Source organism: Lithobates pipiens, unplaced genomic scaffold (genome assembly GCF_037356315.1).
Source record: "Lithobates pipiens isolate NorthernLeopardFrog02 unplaced genomic scaffold, aLitPip1_a1.2 Scaffold_13, whole genome shotgun sequence".
NCBI classification, from domain to species: Eukaryota; Metazoa; Chordata; class Amphibia; order Anura; family Ranidae; genus Lithobates; species Lithobates pipiens.
Genome location: NW_027507718.1, coordinates 24,796,958 through 24,823,061, shown reverse-complemented (window position 1 = coordinate 24,823,061; position 26,104 = coordinate 24,796,958). Strand labels below are relative to the sequence as shown.

Below are 26,104 nucleotides of genomic sequence, written 5' to 3'. Positions count from 1 at the left end.
GCATTGATTACTGTAAAAATGTCACTGGCAGGGAAGGGGTTAACACTAGGGGGCGATCAAGGGGTTAATTGTGTTCCCTAGTGTGTGTGTTCTAACTGAAGGGGGAGGGGAGTGTGTAGGGGTGATGACAGTTCGCTGTTCATACTCTGTATGAACAGACGATCTATCTCTTCTCCCTCACAGAACTGGAAACTGTGTGTTTACTCACAGATCCCGGATCTCCGTGTGCCCTGAACGATTGTGGGAGCAGTGCCGGGCACTTGCATCAGCCCCGTGGGTGAGCAGGGGGTGCACATGGCCCCAGAGAGAAGCGATGTTACATAACATTGTCATTCTGCTGTAGTACATCTGCGGTGGCTGGCCGGCAAGTGGTTAAAAAAATGAGTGTAATTTTGAAGAAATGTGGCATATAGTGTAAGCCACTGTAGAAATGGAATGCAAAACTGTCCTATTATCAAATACACCAAAACACCACTTTATAAACAAGGCAACCAATATGAAAATATGGCAAATATGAACTCCAACAAACAGTTGTCCTCAAAACAAGAGAAGGGAAAGGTGAAAACGATTGCTTATAAAGAGATTGTGATCATTATAATGTATATAGAAATTATGTTTGAACATGAATAAAAATGAATCGACTTCATAATGATATTTAATTTTTAAGTAGATATTGGTAAGCTGAGTCACCCAGTTGTACTTTTCGGATCCATTTGTGTCTCCATTATGAATTTTTTCATAGGCTCTCCAACTCCTAGCATGGAATCCTGACATTCTTTCATTTCCAAAAAAAAAATATTGTTCACGCTGTACTCCCTTCTGCTTCCTTAGGACCTGTGTCATTAGATTTTGGGTCAATAATAACACTTTGACACCAGTTTTGGATGCTTCTCAGATCATTCTGAATGAACTGACAAGCAGATTTGACCACCTTCTGACCTGCATTTGACATGATTCAAGTGGGCTTTGCATTTCCATAGACTTGTATGGGGATTCCAGAACCTCTTTCAAAAAACCCCTGTTAACAGAGGCCCAAATGCTGCCTTTTTAAACTAATATATATACATTACAATTTCATTAGGACAATTTATATTTTTATTAGCTAAAGTGACAGGGGAAATTTCAGAAAGTATTTGCCTTTACCATTACAATATAATTAATGAATTCCAAGTGTAGAGTTTAGAGGATGATGTTAATAGTATAGCAGGCATACACAATAAAAGCATTAGGACCAAAAATATGCTTTTTTAATACTGGTCATACACTAGCAATTTTGTTGGAATCTTTGAAGTTTTCCATGCTTTGATTGGTTTCCAAGTTTTTGAATGAAAATAACATCTGTAGATATTAATTAAAGCCACTGCATTGCAAGTAGAAAGTCAATTTTGATACATTTCTAAATTAATTTCAAGAATTAAGCCCCATTAAGCCACAATCAGATTTTCCGACGGGAAATGTTGGATGTGAGGTTGTTGGCGGACAATTCGACCATGTGTATGCTCCATTGGACAATTGTTGTCAGACTTTCCACCAACAAATGTTGGCTAGCATGTTCTTAAATTCTCCGCCAACAAATGTGTGTTGTCGGACTTTCCGATCGTGTGTACACAAGTCCGTCGGCCAAAATTCCAAAGTACAAACACGCATGCTCGGAATCATAAGCGGTCGGTCTTGTAAACTAGCAGTCATAATTTTTAGTGATATCAAGAATAATATATATATATATATATATATATATATATATATATATTTTTTTTTTATTTATGCAAGTTACCACAACACCATTATCCCCTAGTTTTTAAGAACAAAGATACAACTATGTTGGTGTCTCTTGTCAATTTTACATTGTATTTTTTAAAATGTAACTGCCTACTCCCAAACTGTCATTTGAAGTAAAACACATAGCCAAGTATTATTCTCCCCATTTTTTTTTATTGTGCATTAAAAAAATTGACATGCTATCTGCCAATAGAAAATAACCAAAACGTGCATTCTATGCATCCAAAAATATAGAAAATGTACCATATCAAATCATTATTCAACCAAAAAAATAATGTCAAAGCAATAACTCCAAGGCCAATAATAAATAAAACGTTATCTCCTCCGATTCCGCAACATGTCTGGTTGATGAACGGCCATTCAGAAACAAACTGAAAAGCACAAAATGAAAAACGCGACAATACTTCTACTAACACGAAATTAGCAGAAGGAGCTCAAAGGGTGGCTAAAAGAGCTGAAAAACCATGTAGTAAGTCTATAATGTCACTACGTTCATAATTGTTGGCCAACATTTGTGTGACTGTGTGTATGCAAGACAAGTTTGAGCCAACACCCTTCAGACAAAATCCCACGGTTTTGTTGGCGGAAAGTCCAATCGCGTGTACGAGGCTTTAGCTAATTCAGAACTATGACAAGGACTGGTGGATTGCCAGGGTTGAAAGTCAATGGAAAGACTAAAATTGGCAAGTGTATGAGCAGCACTGTTCTTTTTAGTGTTTAGATGCAGTTCTGTATGCGCTTTATTGTAAGTTACATTGTTTTTTATGCTGTTGTTGTCACAACTTCACAGTAGAGGGCAGTAAATGCCATCCTCAGAAAGAAACATTTCCATCAAGATACAAGAGCAACTGCTGTTTTTAGCATACTAAGTATAAGAACTTTTACACTTATTTAAAGTGGTTCTGCACCTAAAAAAAAAAATATTAAAAGCCAGAAGCTACTAAGATTGCAGCTGCTGACTTTTAATAAAATCACACTTACCTGTCCCAGGGTCCAGCGATGTCGGCGTCTCGCTGCTGCCCCCGCCGCCATCCTCTGTCAGGGAATCGGGAAGTGAAGCGTTGCGGCTCCACTGCCCAGTTCCCTACTTCGCATGCGCGAGTCGCTCTGCGCGTCTCTTCTGGTCCCCGCTGTGTCCTGGGAACTGTGTGTTTCCCAGAACACAACGGGGGGGCGGGGCGTCTGCAGCGGTCTGCCCAGAGGTGGGTGCAGATACCTGGATTATCCAGGTAACTGCACCCCCCTCCCCCCTGAAAGGTGACGACTGTGGCACCGGAGGGGGGGAGGGATCAGATTAGCGGAACTTCCCCTTTAGGGTGAAGAACCGCTTTAAAGGCAATTTCACCCAATCGCCTGCTGTAATATAAAAAAATATAATTGAACATATCTTCAACTATGCAAAATGAATCAAAAGTCAACCTTTATCAAGTAAAATAGAATGATATTGTGCACATTACAGCAACCCTTAGCATGCATCCAGATGTCCGTTTTTCATAGTTAATGAATCAAAGTGTACATTGTTTTCTATAAACGTTTCAACCTTTTGTTTTAAATGTCAGCTATAATATATTGTAAGTCAATTATATTTAATGTTTAGTTTAAAGCTGAACTCCAGGCATAAAATATATTCCCCAATAGCCACAAATAACAAAAATCCACTTTGCGTGCACCAAATTGCCTTTGCAAACCTTTTTTGTTACCTTGTATAGGTAGCAAAGCAATGACATCCTCACTGTGCTGCACATAACCTGTGCAAAGAGCAGAGCTGTGGGAGGGGTTCAGAAGGCCCACCCACTACAGGCTGCCTACAGAAAATTACAGGAGGGGGTGGAGACCAGACCAGTTACCCTGCACAAGGAGAGAGAGAGAGAGAGAGAGAGAGAGAGAGAGAGCAGTTACTGGTCTTTATTACAGGTAACTCATGAACAAAGGCAAAGTTTCACACTGGATTACTACACAGATCTGGGCAAAATACACAAAGCACACCAAGACTAAAGTAAGACTACACGTGCCTCTTGTACTTAGACAATGTCTGCTTATCACAGAGCCCAGCTAAAGGGTTTAAAACTGATGCTTTATATATTTTTTATTATACTATATATTCTAAATACATTTCACCTGTAGGGAAAGATCCCTGAGAAGGGATTCTATTACTCTGCTGATGTATGCTCTCTATAGTATGAATCTGTGTCTGGCCTGCCCTGATTGGTGCTGTGACAGTCACATGACTAATAAAAAAAGCAGTTTTGGAAGAGCAATTCAACTTAGATTATAAATATCAAAAAACTGTTTTACAGCTCTCTAGAAATCTTTATCAAATGTGCATGTTTGTGCATTAATATGGTGTATACGCAGTCAAAGATGATTGACACTAGTTTTCATTTTCTCCAGACATCATCTCTTCAACATCCAAGGTTTTTTTTTTTTTTTACTTTACAGGCATTAGCAAGTACATTTCATATATTTAATACTGTTGTTTTTTGTTTGTTTTGTTTGTTGTGAGTTTCTTAGTGAATGTAATCAATCAGCATAATATATTCTGCCCCCCAAAAAGTTTAGCAATAGGAGAATATAGAGGAAGAGAGAGGGAGGGGAGTGTCATTTACCACTGTGTATACACTAACATGTGTGAATATAATATATCCTGCCCCCATAATGTTTAGCAATAGTAGAACATAGAGAAAGAGAGAGGGAGGGAAGTGTCATTTACCACTGTGTATACACTCACATGTGTGAATCTATAGTCATATGGGCTGCACTGATAAGAAAAAGGAGGAAATTATGAGCTTAGGAAGGAAGTGAAATAGAGTATGCTCTGTAGAAGACACCGGTTGGTCTACACAATCTTCGGCTGCAATGGGGACATAGAGAAGATTGGAGGGACAGCTGAAGGCAGGATCAACAAGGTTTATTTCACTCTACACAAAACAAATGCTTTAGTGGTTTTGTAAGTATGGACACCCAGTTATATGGCAAGTAATGAGTTTTTCATAGTCTGGGTTTAACTACACTTTAAGACCTACTTTTGTTTTCTGTGCCCCAATTACAATATTCCTATTGTTCTGTCAGTAATAGCAGATTAGCAGAGGAATGACAGGCCTAAAGGGACATTACACTCTAATTAAAAAACAAAAAATCTATTCAAGTATATATTGAATCAAAAAGTACATGGTATTGCTCTCAAACTCTAAATATGTCCTAAATGTCCAAATGTGGGAGGTTGGGTAGCTCACAGAGGACTTTAAAAGGAGAAAATACACAATAAGAAATTATTTCATGAAAATTAGATTACAGGGTCATTAAGTGCATGTGTATGAATCATTTGTGGACAATAAGAATATTGTTTAGTGTCAGTGTAAAATGTGTCCTTGTGACCATAGTCACCTACAAAAAGTGACAGAAAAAACAAAATGTTACAGTTGTCACCAATAGATAAAGTTTTGCTCTCTATAGCAACCAGTCTTTATTCTCATTTAATCTCCTGCCCTGGAAAATGAGAAGTTTGCTATGGGTAGCAAAAATAACACTTTCCGTGCATTCAGTAAAGGCAGAATTGGAATGCTCTTAAGGCTAATGGTAATAGCAAGAACATTGTGTTGCCTTCTGTTAGGCAGGAGTTTTCCCTTAATGTTTAAAAAGGCAGAAATATTTGTGTTATGTGCCATTCAATATCCACAGAGGCAACCTCCTTGCAAAAGCAATATTAAACATGGGCAGAGCTTTTTTTTATTTTTTATTTTTTTATTTTTATTTTTTAAAGTTGACTTTACTGTATTAGTAGTGGGGGCCTAAATTCACTTTCCCAAAAACACTGAAACCTTTACCTCTTTCTCACTCAGAATCTTGAGATTAACCACTTGCTTATTGGGCACTTAAACCCCCCCCCCCCCCCCCCTCCTGTCCAGACCAATTTTCAGCCTTCAGTGCAGTCACACTTTGAATGACGATTGCTCGGTCATACAACACTGTACCCAAATTACATTTTTATATTTTTTTTCCCGCAAATAGAGCTTTCTTTTGGTGGTATTTGATCGCCGCTGCAGTTTTTATTGTTTTTTATATCTGTTATAAAATTTGAAAACAGATATTTTTTCTCCTTCATTAATGTGCGCTGATGAGGCGGCACTGATGTGCACCAATAGCTGGCAGTGATGGGCACTAATGGGTGGCAGTGATGGGCACTGATGGGTGCCAATAATGGGCACTGATCAGTTACACTTATAGGCAGCACTGCTAGGTGGCACTGATTGGCACCACTGGTCACTCATGGGCATTGGTAGGTGGCACTGGTGGACACTGTGGGCACTGGCAGGTGGCACTGGCAGGGGGTACTGGTGTGCAAAGATGAGGCATAATTGCTTCTTCCTCTTTGGGACAAATGTCCCTTGCAGATGAGCCAGAGAGGAGTAAAAAAACAATTACCGAGCTTTTGTTTACATCATGTGATCAACTGTCATTGGCTGACAGCTGATCACATGGTAAGGGGTCGGGACCGACCCCTTACTCGGATCGGTGATCACCCGAGTCTCAGTGCAGGATGCGTGCAGGGAGTGTGCACAGGGGAGGCTGTCATATGACAACCTTCCAGAAATTCAGGTTGTCATTCGGCTATAGTGCGATGTCAATCGGTTAAGATTCTCCTGAATTATGTTAGGTGTTGAGGATACTTAATTGTGTATCTCCTATTTCCCAGGTAACAGCCAAACATAGTGCACCTGCTACCTGTTAGACCAAGCTGTCACTGACAGATTCAGCCACCAATCATGTGATCACCATGTCAGCTATGGTCTCATGCAAGCCTCCATTCATGTAATAAGCTTAAGGATACCACTGAGCCTGAGAAATCCAAAATAAAAGCAGTATATGTCCTTAAAAAGTATTTAAGTATGCAAATTAGTCAGTGTGTTAGTCTAGTTAACCGACACATGTTGACGTTACTAAATTTGGCCTGAAGTGCTAGACTTTAATCATCTCTGGTCATGAAAGGTTTAAATTTAAGAGGTCCCTATTTTGCTATACAGAAAATCCCTTAGCTGTGATACAATGAGAAAGTCCTATCACTTTACCAAAATAACATCTCTCGGAAATCCTTGGTAGCCAGAATATTACAAGGTCATTGGCAGTAAGTGTTTGTTGTTGCAAAAGAAACATAGCATGTCTCTTCCATAATAAAGATCTGCCTACTTGCTGGATTTTATTGCTTACATTTAAAAAACATTAAACAGTTAATGAAGTATAGGATCTCTTTACCTTTCAGTTTTGACAGACGTGTAACTTTAATGCTTGGATACAGTATACCTTAAATTTCTTTTGTATTAAGGGCAAACATCATTGCCACCCTTCAATTGTTCACAATATATTTTTTATGACTCTAAAAAGCTTTACAGCTGAAACCAAAGAAGCAAAGTGATACTATGGATGAAAGTTCTACTGATTACACTAGGGTTTTCCAAGAACACAGTTATTGTATCTCCAAGGAAGCAAGCAGAAAAAGCAGTTCACACGCATGTATGCATTGTAGGTGTGCTATAGAAAAATATGTGTGAAGTCCTTATATTATGTAAACATGTTAATCAAGTGACGGAAGCAACTAATCTGTTATTCCAGACAGATCCTAATAAAGGTATTCGATACAAAGCTGTTACCATTGTCATGTCGAGTCTATTGATTACATCAGATACCAGTTAGACTTTGGCAGCTTAACAATAAATGAGTGTATCAGGCTCTTCAGAGCATTACACTGTCCTCTTCTCTTTGTTGTGTGGGAGCAACCCAGTTCAGGCCACAGAATTAGCAGAACAATTAGTCTCTTTACAGCAGACAGCACTGTCTGTGAATGTTTCATGGATAAGGCTTTCAGGACATTTTGTGCAAAATGGAATATAGTGGGGTACTCAAGATAAATAAATGAGTATCCTATCGACAGGGTTCACTGTTGTTAACAAGGAACTCTGGAAAGTGTGAATACTCTTATATTACTGATTAAAAGGGTCCCTGTCAAAAAGATTTTCATTCTTCATAACCGTCTCAGAAATTTTACAGTGCCATGTAAACCTGCATGAAAACAATTGCCCACAAATATTCATTTAGAATAGCTTAAATGTACAGAAGACAAATCTGCACAATAATATAAACCTATTTAAGAAATAGCTGCTGAACACCAAGGGTAAAAATTCAAATCCTTAAGCAGAAAACAAATAAAGAACAGTGCAGAGCTGATAAAGAAATATAAGAAAAATAATATAAAAATTTCCACAAATCAATTAAAAACAACCAATGGTGTGTTCAGTTATGAACAATAAGTATTGCATGCAGGTGACTTTGTGGGAAACTCAAACCTTCACCAATGGTAAAGATGGCAGCTCACCTTACTGAATGGACCCTTTAATTATAGAGGGTCTATGACACCTTCCCCCATGGGTTATCAAGATGGTAAACCAACACAGATTTCCTAGGGATCTCCTTATGGTGGGATGAATCGATCAACGATCTCCACTCAAATGCCACATATATCACAAAAATAAAAAGCAACACAATTTATTATGGAATAAATACATTAAATAAAACTCACAAGCCAGGCACATATGACCCAGTGCTCAGTATAACAGCATAAATGTAAACAGACAGCGGTGGCTGCAGGGGACGTCACGTCCGTCCGCCTGCGTTATGTCCCTATGGGCGGGACTTCATCAGCAGATATGAAAATGATGTATACACCCGACTTAAATTGAGTGAGGACACCACGGTAACATCCAATCAGAGCGTCAAACACAGTTGTGCCACATGAATATACATCCCTTCTCATAATCCAACATCACTCCGCTGAAGATCACCCACCGAGGACATATGATACAGAGACATGTGACGCAACGTCATGAAGCTCCGTGCGGACACCGGGCGGAACCAGGAAGTGTCCCCATATGTAAAAAATACGACATTGGATGCCGCCAAATGGGCCATTATAACATCCCGTGACATCATTAAGAATATCATATGTTTAGATTACCTCATACTAAAAAATTATGTAATATGCACAACTATAGCGTTGCAGGTAACATTACTAAAATAAAATATCATTTAAAAAAAATTATGATATATGTGGCATTTGAGTGGAGATCGTTGATCGATTCATCCCACCATAAAGAGATCCCTAGGAAATCTGTGTTGGTTTACCATTTTGATACCCAGTGGGGGAAGGTGTCATAGACCCTCTATGATTAAAGGGTCCATTCAGTGAGGTGTGCTGCCATCTTTACCATTGGTGGAAGTTTGAGTTTCCTACAAAGTCACCTGCATGCAATACTTATAGTTCATCACTGAAGACACCATGGATTGTTTTTAATTGATTTATGGATACTTTTATATTATTTTTCTTATATTTCTTTATTAGCGCTGCACTGTTCTTTATATATTTAGAATAGCTTGCTCAAATAATAGATAGACATTGATGTAGTTGATGGATATAATTGGTTTTAAATAGTAATATTTCCAGTTATGTAATGCATTTATCTAGAGGTCATGCAATGTGATACACATATACAGTTAACATCAGCTTTGTCTTTTTCTTTTCCCAGCTGTCAAATTTGGACGAATGTCAAAAAAACAGCGAGACAGTCTATATGCTGAAGTTCAGAAGCACCAACAGCGGTTACAAGAACAAAGGCAACAGCAGAGTGGAGAGGCAGAGGCTTTAGCCAGGGTATACAGCAGTAACATCAGCAATGGTCTAAGCAATCTCAACACTGAAACAGGTGGCACTTACTCAAATGGACATGTCATTGACCTGCCAAAGTCAGAGGGTTATTACAGTGTGGATTCTGCACAGCCCTCACCAGACCAGTCAGGCATAGACATAAGTGGAATGAAACAAATAAAGCAAGAACCTATTTATGACCTTACGTCCGTACCAAACTTATTTATGTATAGTTCTTTCAACAATGGACAGCTCTCACCTGGAATAAGCATAAGTGAAATTGGTAAGTAGATTCCACTAAGCAGCCGGGAAACAGCTTTGGTAATAACAAAGCTGCCAACTTATCACTGGTGTTACTACTTCTACTCATTATAATGTCAGGATCATAAATATCTATCTATATACAGTCCCATGAAAAAGTATTTATACCCCTCAAAGTTTTCCACATTTTGTCATATTACCACCAAAAACGTACATTTTATTGGGATTTTATGTGATAGATCAAAACAAAGGGACACATAATTGGGAAATGTAAGGAAAATGATAGAGGGTTTTCAAAGTTTTTTACAAATAAATATATGAAAATTGTGGCATGCATTTGTATTCAGCCCCCTTTACTCTGATACCCCTAACTCCAATCTAGTGGAACCATTTGCCTTCAGAAGTCCCCTAGTTAGTAAATAGATCATCTGTGTGTAATTTAATCTCAGTATAAATACAGCTGTACTGTGAAGCCCTCAGAGGTTTCTTAGAGAACCTCACTGAACAAACAACATCATGAAGGCCAAGGAACACACCAGACAGGTCAGGGAACAAGTTATGGAGAAGTTTAATGCAGGGCTGGGTTAAAAAAAATATCCAAAGCTTTGAACATCTCACAGAGCAAGCACTCTTCAATACATCATCCGAAAATGGAAAGAGTATGGCACAACTGCAAACCTACCAAGACATGTCCGTCCACCTAAACTGACAGGCTGGGCAAGGAGAGCATTAATCAGAGAAGCAGCCAAAAGGCCCATGGTAACTCTGGAGGAGCTACAGAGATCCACAGCTCAGGTGGGGGAATCTGTCCACAGGACAGCTATTAGATGTGCACTTCACAAATCTGGTCTCTATGGAAGAGTGGCAAGAAGAAAGCCATAAGAAGTCCAGCTTGCAGTTTGCGAGAAGCCATGCTGGGGACACAGCAAACATGTGGAAGAAGGTGCTCTGGTCAGATGAGGACAAAATTGAACTTTTCGGTCTAATAGCAAAAGCTATGTGTGGTGGAAACTAGCACTGCACATCACCCTCAACACACCATCCTCACCGTGAAACATGGTTGTGGGGATGTTTTTCATCAGCAGGCGCTAGGAAGCTGGTCAGAGTTGATGGGAGGAAAAATGGAGCCAAAAACAGGGCAATCTTAGAAGAAAAACAGTTAGAGTCTGCAAAAGACTTGGGACTGGGGTAGAGGTTCACCTTCTAGCTGGACAAGGACTCTAAACATATAGCCAGTGCTGCCATGGAATGGTTTAGCTCAAAGCATATTCATGTGTTAGAATGGCCCAGTCCAGACCTAAATCCAATTGAGAATCTGTGACAAGACTTGAAAACTGCTGTTCACAGATGTTCTCCATCCAATCTGACAGAGCTTTAGCTATTTTGCAAACCATTTCTCATTTTAATTCCACTTCACAACTATGTGCCACTTTGTGTTGGTCTATCACATAAAATCCCAATAAAATACTTTTATGTTTTTGGTAGTAACATGAAAAAATGTGGAAAATTTGTATGAATGCAGTATGAATGCTTTTTCAAGGCACTGTATATTACACAATTTAGATTAAAAACATACTTCCCTTTGTGTTATGTTCTTCATTTAATGGATGCAATGGGAACTAAATCCATTTCACCATAAGGTTACAGTAGTTAACAAGGACAACTAAAATCCATTGATAGATGCAAAACATTTTATTTATTTTTGGTCCATGTTGTGGAGAAGAATCTGTGCATCAGGGACGTCAGGAAAATTTTCCATTAGGGCCAAATGTGTTTGCTAGGAAAATTAGGTGTTCAGACACCCCCACTGCCATTTATCTTTCTCCTAGATATGCACCTTACAGTATATATTGGTCAAGCCCAGAGTTTTTTTTTTTTTTTACTGTATGCAACTTATTTCTGGATACCCAGGGATGCACAGTACAGTACATTATACCAAAAATTATTACACTTAGGTGTAATATGAAAAATGAATGAAATTGAATTTAACCTTTATTTGTTCATGTGCTGATTTTTCTCCCTTTTTTTATCCAGAAATTACTAAAATGGAACATTTTTTTATTTAATTTTTCATGTCTGTTTAAGTGATTTGTTACCGGTGTGACATTCATCTGAGCAGACATAGCGGGATATTCCTGTCAGAGTTCTCTATGATGTAGACTCCAGGAGGAAGGTTAGGACAATACTGCAATGTCTGCTTCATTGGGTTAAGTTTAACAATTTGTAAAGTAAATCCTGTGATAAAAAACTGCCAAGAATTTCAACATAGTGTAACTTAAATTTGAGTTATAACGTTTGCATTTATTAATATGTCTTACTGCAGTTTGTATATTCAAACGAGATAACATGTTGATTAGGAATTTATGTGACATTGATCAGAAAAAAATTAAAACTTGTACATACTTTTAATAAGCCATTTGTATGTGTTACCTAATGTTATTGTAATAATGTAATAAAAAAATAAGGAAATCTAATTACCTGTTTAAGTTAGGTTTATGGAACTGATAACATTGTAATGGTCAAAAGTTCTTTTTTTGACTGTGCTATTTTTTGTACTCTGTGGCAATAGATGAGGAACAGCTGTCACATTTTGAAAGGCTTTGCTCAAATGATCCTTGGGCCACGTATATCAATGTTCTCTGTTTATAGTGCTCTTGTACACTGTACTCATGAATGAAGTCTGGTGGCGTAGACAGAATGTCTGCCAACAGGACATAATGTGATTCTGATCCTCCAGCTCCTTCCAAAAAGCTCATTGAGAACTGAAAGGTAGAATTAAGGCTTCACTTGCTAGGCGTTCTGCTGAAAATCAGTGTACACTCAAATCTCAGCTCTTTCATTCTAATCAATAAACATGAGATAGAGGATAACTTACTGTGCATTGTTGAAAACCTAATAGATTACCTACATAGCAGAAACTGTTTAAACCAATTACTTAATTTAAGCTGAATTGCAGGCTGTTATTAAAGACACAAATTAATTCAGTTATGTATGCATGTTTTAATGCAGTTGGTGTAAGTAGCTGACTTTGATATGTCTCTTGGAATCCCATTAAAGCAGGACTCTGGGAGAGGGAGGGGCCAAAAGAGCAGCCAATCAGGTGTGCTTCATTAAATTATGTTGAGAAGCAACAGGCCGATAAGAAGGAGAGAGCAGAGGCATGCCCTTTTCTGTTTTCTACTGCTTTCACTGTTTAATCAGCAGGCTGGTGTTGCAAAGAAGATGCAATTGTATTAACTGTAAGTGGTGTCATTTATCTGGCTGTGTGATAGAGCTTTGTAACTTTCAGGAAGAGATGGACAAAAATACATATTTTATTAAGTCAATACAGGTTAAGCTTTTATATTTAGTAGGATTTTTTTATAAAATTCGCTGTGTTTGTATCTACTAATAATGATTTTAGTAAACATTTGCACAAATATCGTTGGGCCTTAAAAATCAGTAGCACCTTCTTTTTATTCTACTGATCAAGTGCTTTTAGAAAGTATATAGTTACATAGTAACGATGAATAAAGACACCAGTCCATCCAGTTCAACATGAGTGAGGTGTCTACAATTGTCCATATCCCTGTACATTGCACACTCACATCAGTCCCTTCCCTCAAGGAGCCCACAATCCAAGGTCCCCATTCATATAATAGGGCTAATTTTGGACAGAAGCCAATTAACCTACCAGCATGTCTTTGGCGTGTGGGAGGAAACTGGAGTACCCAGTGGAAACCCATGCAGGCACAGGGAGAACATGCAAACTCCAGGCAGGTAGTGTTGTGGTTGGGATTTGAACCAGCGATGCTTTCTACTGCTAGGTGAGAGTGCTAACCACTACACCACAGTGCCGCCCCAAATATATTTAATATATTTATATAATATATTTGGCAAGTGATCATAAAATTGTATTATGGGGCAGCCACATACCACTAAGACCGGCTTGGCTTTTTGGAACAAGGAGTGCTATAGTTGAAGCTACACTAAGTTATATCCCTGACCATCGTACAGAGAAAACCATTACAGTACATTGTTTTCTATGCAGTGTTGGTTGATTTTTGTGATACACAGGATGCAATGTCAGGTACATAAGCAATCCCAACATTGAAAATATATAGTTTAGGGGTCTTTTACAAACTCTGAAAGCTATAAGGGAAAATTAAAAAAGCAATAGAAAAATTGCAAAAATGGTCTGGCCATCTGAGTTTAAAAGTGAAGTGTAGGGCCTGGCAGTGAAAGGATTAATGCAATATTTCTAACACATAAGCATACTTGGAATTACACATTTTCCTACTCCTTCTGAGCATGGGCCTACAACATGGGTAAGCCCTTTTCAATGTTTGGATTGCTTATGTACCTGACATTGCATCCTGTGTATCACAAAAATCAACCAACATAGAAAATAATGTACTGTAATGGTTTTCTCTGTACGAGTGGTCAGGGATATACCTTAGTATAGCTTCAACTATAGCACTCCTTGTTCTAAAAAGCCAAGCAGGCCTAACTTAGTGGTATGTGGCTGCCCCATAATACAATTTTATGATCACTTGCCAGGAAGTACAGGAGGGTGAACAATGGCTGAGCAAAAGAGTTCCTGTGGTTCCAGTCGTGCAGTTGTCCGCAGAAAATGGGAGAGATTGGTGTCTCTCAGGAAGAGATGTGGTCAGCAAATGTGCAAAAGATTGGTCCAGACAGCAGGCAGAAACATGTTTGTTAAACAGACCGCGGTCAGTTCAGGCAGAAAACAGAGATGGGGTCAATAGGCAGGTAAAGTATCAGTTCCAACAGCAGGCAGAAACGTGGTCAGCTAACAGGCCAGGGTCAAGTCAGGCTACTTTCATCTGCCATGCCCAGAATCAGAAAGGGCTCTCAACCTTTTTTGGACATGAAGTTCAGGTTTCAGTAGCACTGTATTGGTGTGACAGTCATCAAAAGACTGTTACTGGCTTGAATGGCTCTGCTGACTAGCAGTCAGAACTGTATTGCTAGCTTTACTGACTCTGTTGATAATGGCAGTGATCAGGACACTAGTGCTGGCATATACTGATCTGGTGATACTGCAGGGACACTGACTCTGTTGACACTGCTGGTGGCGGTGATCAGAACACTGGTGCTGGCTTGAATGACTCTGCTGACACTGTCATGACTAGTGATCATAACAGTATTGCTGGCTTCACAGACTCTGTTGACAATGGCACTAGCATGGCAGTGATCAGGACACTAGTTTTGATGTATACTAGCCTGGCATCACTGCAATCAGGGACAATGTCTCTGTTGACACTGGGTCTGGTATGGTGGTGATCAGGACACTGGTGCTGGCATGAATGACTCTGCTGACACTGATGTGACTAATAATCAGGACAGTATTGCTAGTTTCACTGCCAATGGCACTGGTGTGGCAGTGATCAGGACACTAGTGCTGATGTATGCTGGTCTGGCATCACTGCAATCAGCGACACTGGCGCTGTTGACAGTGACACTGATGTGACGGTGATCAGGGCACTGATGCTGGCATATACTGGTCTTGCATCACTGTAATTAGGGACACTGGCACTAATATGCTGCCACTAATATGGTGGTGATCAAGATACTGGTATTGTAGTGATCAGGACACTAGCGTGGTTGCGATCAGGACAGTGGTGCTGGTGTATAGTGGCTTGGTGTCATTGTAGTCAGGGACACTGGCTCTATTGACAATGGCAGTAGTATGGCGGTGATTAGTGCACTGGTATGGCAGTTATTAGGGCACTGGTATGGTGCTGATCAGAACACCAGTATGGAGATGATCGGACACTGGTGTTGGTGTATATATGTATGGCTTCACTGCAATCAGGTGTACTGGCTGGTGGCAATGGTCTGGTGGCACTGGCTGGTGTAGCTAGTGAAAAGGTACAGTGTTACTGGCAGTACTGGTGACACTGGTTCAAGTTTGACAGTTAAAAGGCTGCACTGTTTGTTCACATTACACTGAGAGCTAGTGATCAGGGACACTGTAAGCTTGCTTACACTGATGTATTGTGTGTGTAAATACTGTGTTACAGACTGATAAAACTCACTGTATGCTGTAATGGTTCTCTCTCCTCTCATAAATGATCTTTGTGACAGGAGAGAGTACCGATGTTTACTTTCACTTTCTTTGTCTATACATGGGATTGATGTGATTGAACACAGAGATCACATGGTAGAGGGCCAATTTCATTGGTCCTGTGCCTGGTTATGTGATCCTTTGTGTCTGAGGGACAGCGATCACTGGGCTTACTACAAGTGCGTGCTCTAGGAGCATGAGCCGCTGATCCACCTGCATTGGCGAAGCTCCCGCCTGACCATATATGTACTTTGGCAATACGGGAAGTAGTTAAATGGTATTTCCACTTTTGCAGTCAAATTGGGATAACACTAGATTGATATTTCTTACATTTCCCATTCACATAGCATAGCTTAAAACAATTGCTGCTTACCTTTTTGAAGATGTTCTCTACTCGAACTTCCAGCAAGGAAAACATTGTTAGTTCTCTTTGTTATATGGAGGGGGGGGGGGGTAGGGAGCGATGTTTACTCTCAATAACCCTGTCTGTACTGTGCATAACAAATTTTGGGATTGATTTTCTAAAGACGAATATACTTTTCATGGTGCATGGAATTTTCCCCAGAGCTCAGTGAATGTGGTAGTTCTCTGATGACTTCCATCAACCAATCAAATTCAAGCAGAAAAGTTTTTTTTTTTTTTCCTCATGATTAGGTATACTTTGCAAGGTAAAATTTCACTGCTTTCACCCAACCCTGAAAATCACTAGGTACCACGGATATTTGCATATAAGCCTGCATGTCAGTGTCTGAAGAAATTTTTTGGAATAATTTATAATATTAATAATAATATAATATCACAAATATTTTTGACCAACTGAACTCCATGCAATGTGTAAGAACAGAAACACAGATCATGAAATCTGAAACATTTTAAAAATAACAAAGACATTGTAAATATGTAGCAAAGCTTAAAAATGTGGATTTGATTTATGATTATGTAAAGTGAAATACCATTACTGGGACTGGTGTCTGTTGAGATGCCTAAACTGATTAGCAAGAGTATAAATCAGTGATGGCGAACCTTGGCACCCCAGATGTTTTGGAACTACATTTCTCATGATGCTCACCTACACTGAAGAGTGCATGAGCATCATGGGAAATGTAGTTCCAAAACATCTGCAGTGCCAAGGTTCGCCATCACTGGTATAAATGCTAAGCTGGCCATAGATGGCTCAAACATAAATCCATCGATGGAAGTCTATCTAAAAACCAACTTTTCTCAAATGAGAATGATTGAATTTTTTTCATTTTCAGTGTTTTCCAACAGTGGATGAGTCCCTGCTGTCAGAATATAATATGAGGGATTTTATTAATTATTTTTTGTTTTGATCAGCAGGCTGGCTGATCAAAACAGTTTTATTGTAAAAGACAACTGTATAGATTGAGATATGGGAAAATGGCAAGGTGGAGAAGCTATGATCATTGACAGACCCAAGCTTCTGAGGGTCTGAGATTATGGAATGGTTTGAAGATCGGTCTGCTTTTCTCAGTAATCTAGTGAGTGATGCAAAGCTCATCTTCTACAAGTGGACATTGTATTCAGCATTTACCCCTAAAAATGCTCACAAAAGGATCACTAGTCAATCTACATCTGTTAATAGGTATTATATACAAATTTTTATTTATTTTTTTTGTATCTCTGGCACAGATCGAGTTGCACAAAATATCATAAAATCTCATCTGGAGACATGTCAATACACAGTGGATGAATTACATCAATTAGCATGGCAGACCCATAGTTATGAAGAAATCAAAGTATACCAGAGCAAGGTATAGTATATTGTATTAAAACTGAAGGTTTTGACTTAAGCATGCAATGTTATCTGATGTTTTTTTACCACAACTTTAACATTTACTACAAAAAAAAAATAGCTAGCTTTTGATATTTAAAACACACATAACGCTAACAGTATTGTGTTGTAATATTTCCAACACAGGCTGCCAATTAAATGTTAATATGATGAATTGTAATCTAATTAACAAGCACTGTTCTCCAAGAATTTACATTTAGTAAACTACAATAAATAGACATCTTTTGTTGCCCCATCAAAACCCATGGCTGAAGGAAAGAAATTTGCTTAATGTATGGCCAGCCTTAGACTAAAATAGAAATTTGTACCAGTCTGTATCGATACTCCATTAGCCTGTGATCTACTATTTGAGAAATTAAGCTGTTTTATACATTACCTTTTAATAAAAATTAACAGATAAATAACTAGCTTATGCTGTTTTTTGTTTTTTTCACAGTTACAGTTATTGTATAGTCTGTTAAAATATATTTGCAGTCTCTGTTGCCATTACTTCTTAACCGCTTGCCGACCGCTTCACACCGATATACGTCGGCAGAAGGGCCCGTACAAGCAAACTAATGTACCTGTACGTTGCCCTCTAAGAGGTGGCCTGCGGGCGTGCGCGCACCGCCGGCGGCAATCATGAGCACCCGGCAAGCTCCGTGAGTCGGGTCATGGTTCCCGCGGACTGGATCCCTGTGGGGATAACCGCGCTCCTGTCACAGAGAGGAAGAACGAGGAGATGCTAATGTAAACAAGCTCCCCGTTCTGCCTAGTGACAGTGTCACTGATCTCTGCTCCCTGTGATTGGGTGCAGAGATCAGTGATGTGCCACATGTAGCCACGCCCCCACAGTAGGAAACACTCCCCAGGACACACTTAACCCCTTAACTGCCCCCTAGTGGTTAACCCCTTCACTGCCAGTGTCATTTACACAGGAATCAGTGCATTTGTATAGCACTGATTGCTGTATAAATGACAATGGTACCAATAATGTGTCAAAAATGTCTGATGTGTCAGCCATAATGTCAGAGTCAGGATAAAAATCACTGATCGCCGCCATTACTAGTAAAAAAAAAATTAATAAAAATGCCATAAAACGATCCCCTATTTTGTAAACGCTATAGCTTTTACCAATCAATACACGCTTATTGTGATTTTTTTTTTTACCAAAAATATGTAGAAGAATATGTATTGGCCTAAACTGGGGAAAAAAAATGTTTTTTTTATATATTTTTGGGGGATATTTATTATAGCAAAATGTAAAAAAAGAATGCATTTTTTTCTAAATTATCGCTATTTTTTTGTTTATATCGCAAAAAATAAGAACCACAGAGATGATCAAATACCACCAAAAGAAAGCTGTTTGTGGGAAAAAAGGACGTCAATTTTGTTTGGGAGTCACGTCGCACAACCGTGCAATTGTCAGTTAAAGCAATCGCAAAAAGTGCTCTGGTCAGGAAGGGGGTAAATTCTTCCAGGGCTGAAGTGGTTAAAAGATGACATAATTTTGGAGACATTTAGGTTTATTTAATGAACCATTGCAAAGCTGATGGGCAATGTGTAGTCATGCAACAACCAACTGACCTTCAGTCTTTTAATATCAGTTTAAAGTGCATGAATAGACAAAATCTATTTGTTTTGTTTTTTCATTTTAGTTAAAGTAGGGAAGGATTAGCCCCTCGTCAGATTTTCATTGCTGTCTGTGTCCCAGCTAGGTTCATTCATACTTGCTGTTTGACATAGTGATGGGAAATCCAAAATGTTATGGTTACCAGAACAAAAAAAATGAGGATAAATATTTCTGGTTACAACTGTCTTTGGGGAACTCCCCTCACTCTGTAGAGATTTCCTCTCACTTTCTGTTACCTCTCTGGGATAGGAAGTGAAGAGGAATCTCACCAATGTGATGCCAACAATAATGCAACAGGTTTTTAACTCTTTGCTATTCTATTACAAATTTTAAAAAGTACTCCATTTTCAGACAGAACTCCAGTCAGCAATCCAGTCAGTGATTACTAAGGCGTGCCCCTGCACAGGGAGCACATGTCCCAAAAGACATTGCATGTACAGAGACGTGAGGCTGCAACGATTCATAAATATACTAATAACATTCATTCGGTGCATAAGATATAACGGTTCAATAATCATCTAATTGTGATGGTTCCGCGTGAATAAATTTGATGTCCCAGTTGGTGAATCACTAGGATATTATCTAATTTTAAACAAATTAAGCAATACATTAAGGTTATATTGTCATTGTTATAACCATAATTGGTTAAAGATAATCAGCTATGGATATTAAATAGTTGTTCTCTATTAAAGGTACACTATAGTTAAAATAAAAATGAAACCTTGAGATGCCTAAAGGAAACATAGGTTACCTGCTAAATGCTTCACATTTTCATTCCGGCATTGCCATATTGCTCCAGTCCACATAGTAGCTTACATTAGTAAGCTGGTGATCAAAGGACCCCTGCCTATGATACAGTAGAGGTATTCCTTAACACACCCACTGCAGAATCTTCACTTTCACACACACACAATGCCTGATGTAAACGTAATAAACATTCCTGCCACCATTTAGATTCTAACCTGCCTTGAATGTTTGAATGTGATTGGTTATATAGAAAGTACATTTCAGATGACCCTATTAGGTGCTCTCTTTATTGTGTCTGCAGTGAATTACACAAAACTTAGATTAAGGCAAATTGCATGGACTTTCTGTTTTATACACAGTGTCTGGAATTGCTCAATAAATTGTTAACATTTGGCACACAGTGAAAGTAGATCAGTGATTGCTTGTTTGACAGGCATGGTTCCATCATCATATATGCAAGTTAAGCGCAACCATACAAGCATATTAAATGAACAGAAAAGTCAACACGATAGTCACAATTTACAGTTATTAGGATGTGTTGTTTGTGCTAGTGTCTCTTATTATAGATAAAGTCCTCCTTTGTTCATTGCCCCCCCCCCCCTGGTATGCATTTTGGGGGATGCTACACAATGGAGCTAATGCTAATTCAAAAAAGTCCAAAAAGCTTTAAGTAACAAAAAATAAAAAAGCATATTTAAAGCATATTCATACGTAAACTCATATGCCAGGTGTGAGTATGTATGAAAATAACAATTTTGCTACACATGTTACATATTGCTACACATGCCAGAGTGAGATCAATTATTCAAGGGCCATCATTCATGGTTAATTCTAAACTGATTATCTCTATAAAGGTTTTTAAAGCATCACCTATGGACAATTTTGAGTACTAAAGTTTGTCAACGTTTCATGGGTACAAGAAAATATAAAGCTTGACATGTTCATTATCTATTTACTCAATATTAACTCATCTTTTACGCTGTATCAAATATTGTGTTGTGTGTGCTATACTTAACTTTAATGTATTGCTTACTGAAAATATGCATTTTATAACGCGTGAAATAAAAATTTTAACCACCACCATTTTATCCTCGGGGGGCCTGCATTTACAAAATACAGTATATAAAGTTTTGGTTTTTATTGTTAACTCTTTATTTTACAAATAAGCACATATGCGCAAAAGAAAGTTATAGACTTTATATTTTTGGATATACCGCATGTGCAAAAGTGATCAGTTTAAAGTGAATCTGTTATTAAAATTCACAATTCACATGACTCATTAGGGAAAATGCCACTGTATTATTTCATAAAGTGCTTCTTTTTTAGCCGTACATGAACATGCCTCCAAACTCATTTCATTAATTGGATCAGATCATATTTTATGGCAAGTTACTACAGAAAAACAGTTAATTCCAAGGGGTTCACTTGCTTTTTCTTGCTACTGTACATTTGCTGTGATCACAAGACTGATAAAAAAGATAGTGCTACTGATTTTGTAGGCCCCATGATATATGCTCAAATATTTATCAAAATGATATTTTCTATGCACTAAAATCATTATCAACACACACATACAAAACATAACAACATTCCTACTGTAGCACTAACCCCCAAAGGAGCTGCTGGTTAGATTGAGCTTACCGTTACCTTCTTTCTCCTCACTTCACGTCTAGGGGTGTCCTGTGGTAGATGGCCCAGTAACTTGAGAGACTGACGACAGATCCACTTAAATGGATTTTATTCGCAAAAAACGTAGACAATGAACAGTCTCATAAAATGGGATCAGAGGGTTGGAAAGGAAGTTCAGGTACTCTTAGTGTCAAAGTCAATGTTGAAGAACTTGCTTGCTTTGACTGCATCCACAGCCATTCGCAACTGGATGTTCACTCAAGTTGGACAGCCCCTCTCTCACAAGGCCTAGAAGCCAACAAGGTGCTTACTCAGGAACAAGTCTCTGCCACAGAGGTTGTTGTAGAACACGTAGGAAAACTAAACTTGTAGAACACTCGTGTGATACCTGGATCTTTCAGCCAACTTGGTGATATCCACGAGACCGGATTCCCTTGGGTACTTCAGCTCCTCCAGGCTCTTTCCTAATAAACCAACCCATACGTGGCCTTCTTCTGAAGAGTCCTCCCCTGGATAGCATGAAGTCACTGGGTTTCTCCCAAACCAGAGAAGGCACCCAAACACCTCAGAATCCTCCTTTAGTTTCCTTGCCTGGGGCTAGCCAGCTCAGAGACAACAAGATCGGGTGGATCCGCACCCCAGGCCATAGCCTTCCTGGGGCTGGTCAGGAGGACCAGGACCATGAAGTCAGTACATCCTTCTGGACCGGAACCCCGAACCACGTGACATCCGCATCTTAAATACCCTCTCCCAAAAATCACAGCAAGAGCGCCACTCTGCCTGCCAAAAAGAGACAGTGCCCCCTGTGGTCAGGCTGAACATCTCATAGTCCAGTCAGACTGATGCTGAAGTCCAAATTTAGACAATTGTACCCAAACCAAACTGTAGTTCAGGTGTGACCTTAAATTTGAAAAACACATAGCGCGTGCTCTTCAGGAGCCGGCGCTACACTACAATGTACTGCCATGCATAGAGTTGAGGGAGTGTAATTAAAAAAAAAAAAAAATAGACAAAAAAAAGCAAGCACTGTGATGCATGCTGCAGCACATATGCACAATGTACACCAGGGCATGCTCACTATGCCCACTTCAATGCACACCTGCTGGTGTGAATGTGCCCTCGGTGTATTGATATGCTGCAGTGTACCAACACATGAAATGTGCATTACTGCAATGTGTGTAGTGCATGTGTGTTGGGGGAGTTATTTTGGTTCTTATATTTTTTAAGTGCTAGAGACTTTTGGAAAACATAAGGGGTCTAAACAGACCCCTGATATTTCCACTTTGCGATTAACAAAGAGATTGAGAACTAACGGGGGTTGAGTTACTAAAACTGGAGAGTGCAAAATCTGGTGCAGCTCTTCATACAAACCAGTCAGCTTCCAGTTTTTTTTTTTGTCAGAGCTTAATTGAACAAGCTGAAATTAGAAGCTGAAATTCATTCTTCTCTACAGCCTCAGCAATTACTAATGAACACAGAAGTGCTTAGTATATAATTATACTCACAAGAACCATATAGTCATATGCTTGTAAAATGATCCTAAATACATTGAAAATCTGGTTGTTCAATATGAGCACTTGGACGACACTCCACAAAATGCCAAGAGCTAGCATGTTTCAAAAGTTATACCCTCTTCCTCAGAGCACTTGTGAGTATTCCTTTTATCAAAAATTGTACCTAAGGTAATACATGAGGCACCCTTCTTGTTATTAAGATTAAAATATTTCCCTAGTCTGATAAGGAGGCATCATAGCCTTATGTTTACCCAGGTTCTGTAGAGTCTAAAGCCATCAAGTCCTTCTGTTTCATGACTGCTCTTTGTGTCTTTAAGACCCCTTTCACACCACACCGCTGATAGCGTCGGCGGTAAAACGCCGCTATTTTTAGCGGTGTTTTACCGCCGGATTTGCGGCGCATTTTGGCCACTAGCGGGGCGCTTTTACCCCTCGCTAGTGGCTGCGAAAGGGTTAAAACCGCCGGCAATACATTGCAATAGTGGCGTTTTGCCGGTGGCATTACAGCGCTGCCCTATTGATTTCAATGGGGAGCAGCGGTGGAGGAGCGGTAAACACACCGCTCCTTCACCGCTCCAAAGAAGCTTCTGGCAGGACTTTTTTCTGATGTCCTGCCAGCGCACTGCTGTAGTGTGAAAGCCCTCGGGGCTTTCACACTGCACACAATGGTGCAGCTTCTTTAGGGCGGATTGCAGGCGCTATTTCTAACGCTATAGCGCCTGCAAAATGCCCTGGTGTGAAAGGGGTCTAAATGTCTCACACCATATAGTGGTATTTTTGTTTGTTCTAGCAGGGCATTTCAGACCCATTCCTTGGATGAGCATCTCCACGGAGCCCTGCACAAATGCAGAGAATAGCACTGATATCATTATGCAGTTGTGCTTCACAGTAAACCTGTCATAAGAGGGTTCATTGTTGACCTCCTTTTGAAAATACTAGTTGTAGGTCTGTAATGCTGACCTACTGCCCTAAGCACGATTTGAGTTATTTACATAAAGCAGATCTCTTTTACATGCAAACACACACACACACACAAAATTAAAAAAAGTATATTTGCTCTCTCTTGCTCCTCTTTAGTTGTGCTGAAGAATGGATGTGCCTTACTATTTACTGCTAGGAATGTTTACCAGTCTGGAGGCTGAAAACAATCCTTTTTCTATATGTGAATATGGTTGAGGTGGGGAGAGCTTATCTCAGGAGTAATCAAGTCAATGATGTATGAAAATGTATAATCTATAAACTGAACTATGCTATGCAATAATTAAATTATGTATGTGAAAAAAGTCACATTGAAATATATTTTTTGAACTTTACATTGGAAAAAAAAATAAAAAATGTCATGCTTATGGAAATATACAGCAATGATGTCATATACAACCAGTTAACAGATTGATTGATGTTCTTTCACATTTATGTATTTTACAGTCCAGAGAAGCTTTGTGGCAGCAGTGTGCCATTCAGATCACTCATGCAATACAGTATGTGGTAGAGTTTGCAAAGCGAATAACAGGCTTTATGGAGCTGTGCCAGAATGATCAAATATTGTTACTTAAGTCAGGTAAGCAGATAAAGCAGATGAATTATGATGTCAGTATTTTAACATAACTTACAGGCTTTTTTTTACAGGTTAGATTCCAAAAAAGTAACATTTTAATATATGTACCTTTACTACTATGGAATCGTACATTAGGAACCATGATAAAGGGAACTATATTCCTTCTTTAATCACTTCAATAGCAGAGACTTTCACCCCTTTTCTGCCCAGACCAAATTTCAGATTTCAGTGCTGTCACACTTAGAAGGACAATTACTCGGCATGCAACACCGTTCCCCAAATTTTTTGAGACAGTTTTCATTTGGTGGTATTTTATTTAGATTTTGCTATGCAAACATAAAAATATTGAGCATTTTGAAAAAAAAAAAAATTGATCAATCCTAATATACTGACTGCCTATCTCATTTTGAGGCTTTAAAATGCTGCACTAGCTTGGCTAATCAGGACACTGATGTGCCTGCACAGGTGTGGCTGATCAGGACGCTGATAAGGCTGCACTTTTGTGGCTAATCAGGACATGGGTAAAGCTGCACTGGTGTGATTGCACTGGTGTGGCTGATCAAAACACAGATCAGGCTGTACTGGTGTGGCTGCACTGGCATTGCAGATCAGGACACTGATGAGAATGCACTGGCGTGGATACAGTGGCATGGCTGATCAGGACACTGATGAGACTTCGCTGGTGTCGATTACTGGTGTGGCAGATCAAGGTTCTGATGTGGCTGTATTGATGTGGATAACTGGTGTGACAGATCAGGGGTCTGATGTGGCTGCACTGGTGTGTGTCACTGTAAAAATCACATTGTATTGTAAAAATACTCATATGTTGCACAGATTGGCTCTCCTTCCTTCCCATTGGTCTCTGTGTGAGGAAAGGAGATCCGGTAACCAGCAAAGGAATTCCTTTTGTTTATATTGAGACAGCTATGATTGGACACAGCTGATCACATGTTAAAGGGCCACTGTGATTGGCCCTTTACCCCGATCTGTGACCAGCTGTGTCCAAGGCACACAACGGTCACAGAGAGCTCCTGATATGTGCCCCAGGGGGTGAGCGTGACGCTCGCACATGGGTGGGCATCCAAGGACACCCTCCCATAACCAGGAAGCCGCCATGAGGCTGCAAATCTACTATACAGCAGGCAGCAAGTGGTTAAAGTCTAACTAAAGATGAAAAATATATATATATTTTTTTGGATAAGATGGGGAAAAGATAAACTGACTTTCCCACAATGCAAATGTGTTTGTAGCAAGATTGTGCTATTGAAAAACTGATCAGCAACCCAAATGCATACAATATCAACAGTTAGCTACCACTTGAAGTTTTTTTTATTGTACTGTTCTAATTTGCCAACATTTTAGGTAGGCAGGTGTCTTTTTTAATGTATTCACTAAATATTAGATTTATCTTCTATTGAACCAAAGGTAAAA

At 39.2% G+C, this 26,104-nt stretch overlaps 1 protein-coding gene across 1 annotated transcript in view; it reads left to right on the top strand.

Annotated features, from left to right (window-relative positions):
- The window catches only part of RORB (RAR related orphan receptor B), a 335,735-nt gene that overhangs the window by 293,809 nt on the left and 15,822 nt on the right, over positions 1-26,104 (top strand). Inside the window, exons 4-6 of the mRNA XM_077474932.1 lie at positions 9,354-9,755; positions 17,454-17,575; positions 24,544-24,676. Of these exons, the coding sequence (XP_077331058.1) occupies positions 9,354-9,755; positions 17,454-17,575; positions 24,544-24,676 (657 nt within the window). The remainder of the gene's footprint in view (positions 1-9,353; positions 9,756-17,453; positions 17,576-24,543; positions 24,677-26,104) is intronic.